This window comes from Gekko japonicus, unplaced genomic scaffold (genome assembly GCF_001447785.1).
Source record: "Gekko japonicus isolate JY-2015 unplaced genomic scaffold, Gekko_japonicus_V1.1 scaffold219, whole genome shotgun sequence".
Classification (NCBI taxonomy): Eukaryota; Metazoa; Chordata; class Lepidosauria; order Squamata; family Gekkonidae; genus Gekko; species Gekko japonicus.
In genome coordinates this window covers 689,166-694,826 of record NW_015165241.1, presented here as the reverse complement: position 1 = coordinate 694,826, position 5,661 = coordinate 689,166, and the positions used below count along the sequence as shown (strand labels likewise).

Genomic DNA, 5,661 nt, shown 5'->3' with positions numbered 1-5,661 from the left:
CCCCATCCAGGACAGGCTAACTCCCTAGTCCTTGAGCAGCTTTGTCAATGACCAATATTACCACAGTCTTGCCTGAATTGAATTTCAGTTTGCCTCTCAGTTGGTTTTTATCACGTCACCTTCTTCCTTTTTTTTTTTAAACCCCCGGAGGGGTATTTATATTTTTTCAATAAGACTACAAACTACAAAGAAAAATATAGGAAGGGGAACTACAACTATGGATAAAGGAAAGAAACCCACACTAACTAAAAACCCAAGAGTGGGAGACCCCCTTTATGTTAACCTTAATATTAGTATTAAAAGAGTTAGTAAAACAATATACTTGTAGAGTTCTTGTTTTTCACATTGTTCTATATTAGTAAATTAGTTATTATGAGAGAACTTTCTGAGCATCTTCTTTATTTCAAAGAGCCATTTATCAGAGTCCTTCTGCCCTTACACCAGCCACGAGCGCCAACCCCTCCTTATCGATTTGGGCGTAGTTCCTCTCGGCCAGGGTGAGTGTCCGAGAGTAGGAAGCAATCAGCGCTTCCCTGCCGTTTGCCAGCACATGGCTCAACACAGCCCCCACCCCATACGGAGATGCATCTGCCGCCAATACCAATTTGCTTGGATTCGTCATAGTGGGTAAGGACAACATCGGATGACAACAACAATTTAATAGCGTAAAAGCTCGGTCGTGGTGAGAGCCCCACTCCTACTTTGCCCCCTTGTTGAGGAGGCGATGCAATGGTTCGGCTATATGGCAGGAAGGTGTGATAAAAGTTTAAAATTCCTAAGAAGGATTGCAGTTCCTTCTTAGAGCCAGGCTTTGGGGCGTTTTGGATGGCCTGTACATTTGCTTCCATAGGGTGGACACCGTCAGCATCGATTTGGAACCCCAAGAATTCTACGCTGGGTACTCCCAAATGACACTTGGCCTTCTTACCTTCAAACCAGCCTCTTGGAACCGACGTAAAATGGACCTGAGGCGTTCTGCCAGTTCATCCTCGGACCGGCCGGCAATCAATACATCGTCGAAATAGGGGACCACCCCTGGCAGGTCCCTTAACAAACCCTCCATTAGGTCTTGGAATATGCCTGGGGCCACATTTACGCCAAACTACAAGCGATTAACCCTGAACGCAATCCTGTGCGTGATAATGGTTTGTGCCATGGCGGCCTGGAGGTCTAATGGCAGCTGCTGATAAGCCTGAGCCAGATCTAATTTGGCGAAGACTTTACCCTCCCCTAATGATGCCAACACATGACTAATTACGGGGACTGGGTAAGAGTGCTGCTGCAGAGCCTTGTTGATTGTGCATTTGTAATTGGCACATATTCCGATAGACCCGTCAGGCTTTACTGGTGTCATGATAGGGGTCTCCCATTTTGAGTCTGACACCGGTTCAAGCATACCTTGAGCCACGAGTTTGTCCAGCTCGGACTCTATATGCGGTTTCAGAGAAATCGGTACCTTGCGATACTTAAGCCGTATAGGCGCTACAGCAGGATCTAGGTCAAACGTTACAGGTGGCCCCCTATACATTCCCAGCGTACCATCAAAAACATCTGCAAATTCCACATACAGTGAATTCAATTTATTTGCATTGACTTGGTTAATACCACTTATAGAAATTCCGAGGGCCCCAAACCAGTCTAAGCCCAACAGACTGGCTCGGCGCCCCTCGGCAACAAGGAGACTTAGAGACTCCTTGAACCCTTTGAATTGTACCTCAGATGTGGCTTCGCCAGCCACAGGGATGCGCCTTCCCTGAAAATTGGAAAGATGGATGGTGCTCGGCTGCAAACGCCGATGGCTCCATCGCGGAAACAAACGTTGCAAGGTTTCAGATGAAATGATGGTCACTGATGATCCCGAGTCGACCTCCATCTCACAAGGTACGCCATTCAGCAAGACAGTGACGTGGATCTTCTTCTTTGCTCGCGATCCGGTCCTCAGGATGGTCGAAAGGCAGGAACAGCAGTTGGTCAGATGGCAATCTGTAGACCTCACGTTGTCCTTGCCTCAAACCCGGGGGCTTGCATGAGGAGACGACGGTGGTGTCTTCTTCCTCTTGGCCCTGCAGACTCTGGCCAAATGGCCTCACTTGTCACAGGACCGGCAAACTAGGTCCTTTGCCCAGCATCGATCCCGCTCATGATCTCCACCGCATCCAGCACAGGTTCGCCGCGGTGCAGGTTTCACTTGGGTCCGCTTGGGTCTCAGAGTACAAGAATGGTTGACGTCATCACGCTCACCATTGGACTCGCTCGTTGATTCATGGTGTACGGCTTTGTTGGTCCCCTGTTGGATTGGGACCAGGTTTTGATGCACTTCTTGGGTTGCCTTCTCAGCGGCCTCAGTGGCGACAGCCTCGGAGTAGGCCACAGCATAGGTGAGAGCCGTTCGCACGAACAATCTTTGCTGTAGCTTCTCGTCCCTCATGCCACAGACGTGTCGGTTGAGGAGCGCTTCCTCGAGGTTGGTGAAGTTGCATGGGCCTTCCACAAGGCCGATACATACTCAGCAACTGTGTCGTTTGCGACCTGGGATCACTTGTAGAATGCGTGTCGGCTAGCGATCTGCGAGGGTTGCAGTGTGAAATACTCCTGCAGTTTCAGTTTGAGTTCAGCCAGGGACACTGTTTTGATTTCAACCGGGGCGACTAAGGACCGGGCGACGTCGAAGACAGCCCTTCCGCAGGAGCTGAGGAGCATCACCTTCTGCTGGTCCTCACCCTCGAGCTGGTAAGCCTAGAACTCGAACCTGGACAGGTAGGAATCCCAGTCCTCGAGGTCGGGTTCGAATCCCTCGAACCGTGGGTTGATGGCCATCACTGCTCTTTGTGCCGGCACTGGCACAGGTGCTGCAGCTGCTTGATCAGCCAGCTCTCGTTCTTCTGCCCTGAATTCCTCAGGGCCTTCTTGGTCGTCCGCCGTCCTGGCGTTGGTTCAGCGGGGCTGTCTACCCACTCTATAATCCCATCCTCATTCCCAATTTTTAGATACGAGACTCGAGGCAGCAGGTGAACAGTGATAACAGCTTTATTGAACACGAAGTCAGAAGAACCAGAATGAGACAAACTATGGAGCAACAGGCTGCTTTTTAAACAGTCCGGGCTTGGCAAGCCACGCCCACATGTCATATAAGATCGAATCAAATGCAGTACATAAAGACCAATCACTTTGCTTCCCTCCAGAACTTCCCTTGTTCTGATAGGTCAGTTTACAATACCTTGGTCAGACTTAAGCTCATACATTCATCTATTTCCATACATAACAGAATCTAAGCTAGAGTACAAATAAATGGTTTTGATTCTGCTAGTTTTCCCTTAACTAGAGGAACTAAACAGGTCTGTCCCTTGTCACCCTTGCTTTTTATCCTTTCATTAGAACCTCTGGCAATTGCAGTAAGGGCTAATAAACAGATTCAAGGTCTAGAGATAAATGGACTTGTACATACGATTAATATGTTTGCAGATGATGTAGCTGTATTAATGAAAAATACTAAAGAAGCACTACCTGAATTAATGAAGGAGATTTATGATTATGGAAAAACTGCAGGATAAGAAGTCTAGAATACTATACATAAATATAAATCCAAAAATGCAACTTGAAATTCGAAATGATTTTCCATACATCATAAATCATTCAAATATCTGGGAGTTACTATCTTAAAGAATTTAAATAAATTACAGCTGCTAAATTTCCACCTGGTTATTCTACAAATAAGAAGAGATATTAAAAGATGGTCCCAGTTACAGTTGACAATCATGGGTAGAATCAACGCTATCAAAATGATGGCACTCCCAAAAATTAAATTATTTTTTCAAACACTTCCCATATATATCACATCAAGGGATCTCGCTTGCTGGCAAAAAAACTTTACCAATTTTATTCATCAAGGTAAAAGACCAAGACTTATGAAGGTTATAAGGTACAAAACGGCGGATCAAGGAGGATGGGGAGAACCAAATAGAAGCAAATATTATGAGGCAAACCAATTGAGAGCCTTGGTGCCATATTTAAATGGAATCTCTGATAAGTCATGGGTGAGCATGGAAGCAGATGGGAAACATCTGGATTTAATTGAGAAAATTGTTTTCGGAGGAAAAAAAGAAAGAGACATTAAATGGGTACAGAACCCTTTCCTATACACTACATTAAAACTTGGATTAGATAGAAAAATAAACTGATCCAAGGGATATCCCCGTTGATTCCTATCATACTACATCCCAATTTTTCATGTCTGGATAAATCAGAAAGCTATATTAGATAGAAAGAGAAAAGGATCTATAGAATGAGAGATCTTTATGTAGACAAGACTCCTTTTACTGTGATGCAATTAAAAGAAAAATTGCAAGGAGAGTTAAACTGGTTTTCACTATATCAGCTGCATTACCTAATTGTAAACTCTATGGTAAAGCAAATCATGACTAGAAAGCTACTGAAAATTGAACAGATTTTAATGCAACATATGACACATCTAAAAGGAGTAACCTCTAAAATATACACTTATTTAATTGAGACAGATTCAGGTTCACTAAATGGGTTGAAAATAACATTGGAGAAAGATATTGGAATAAAGATCGAGCAAAATATTTGGAATAATATATGGTAAACCCAAACAAGGAAAACTATATCAAGAGCTCTTAGAGAGAACTCCTTGAAATTATTACACAGGTGGTATTTCAGCCCAGTTCGCCTTGCAAGAATAACCAACACAAATAATAAAAAATGCTGGAGAGAGTGTTATCAGTAAGGCGATTATATCCATATGTGGTGGCTGTGCCCAATAGTGTCACAGTTCTGGGAGAATATTTTTGCAAAAATTGCAAAAATTATATGCCAAACCATCTGTGTTGCACCAGCTTTGGCCCTATCTCTCCTTATATATAATTGAGTAGTGGGTGCCAAAGTTCTAAAATGCACTCCTTTAGTGTATAGACGCTTGAACTGTCAGTCAGAAGACGCTGGCTGGGTTGACTGGCTGCTTTATACAGTCCCGCCCAGTGTTTCAAGGTCTTTTGCATATGGAAGCTGATTGGACTTCACTGCATTCCACACCTCAAACTCACCCCCTTCCCCGCAAGGCAGTTGGAATGTCAGTTGCATATGGAACCTTCAAGGTCTTTTGCATATGGAAGCTGATTGGACTTCACTCCATTCCACACCTCATACTCCCCCCCCCGCAAGGCAGTTGGAATGTCTGGTGGTGTGTAGGTCCCAGGAACATGTTTTAAGAGCTGCCTGGGGGATTATGGACCATTCACACACTTTCAACCTTAACATACCTCATAGGGGGAGAGGAGAATGATGACAGCTGCTTTCCCTAGGTGGAATGTCTGGTGGTGTGTAGGTCCCAGGATCATGTTTTAAAAGCTGCCTGGGGAGATGGGGACCTCAGACAGGTTACAGTGCCATAGACTCCACCCTCCAACCCAGCCATTTGCTCCTGGGGAACTATTGTTGCCAATCTTGGCCCAGCACCCATCAAACCATTCTCTTCAACCCCCTGCTGTGCAGCACACTTTCCCCTAGAGTTGCCAAACTCCAGGTGGGACCTGGAGATCTCCCACTGCTACAATTGATTTCCAGATGACAGAGATCAGTTTCCCCTGGAGAAAATGGCTGCTTTGGAGGGTAGACCCTATGACATTATACCTGCTGAGTCCTTCC

General features: G+C 45.2%; 1 protein-coding gene across 1 annotated transcript in view; it reads right to left on the bottom strand.

The window, feature by feature from the left end:
- Positions 1 to 622, bottom strand: part of TNS1 (tensin 1) — a 432,414-nt gene extending 431,792 nt beyond the window's left edge. Inside the window, exon 1 of the mRNA XM_015410026.1 lies at positions 459 to 622. Coding sequence (XP_015265512.1) covers positions 459 to 622 — 164 coding nt within the window. The remainder of the gene's footprint in view (positions 1 to 458) is intronic.
- Positions 623 to 5,661: the final 5,039 nt, after the last annotated feature.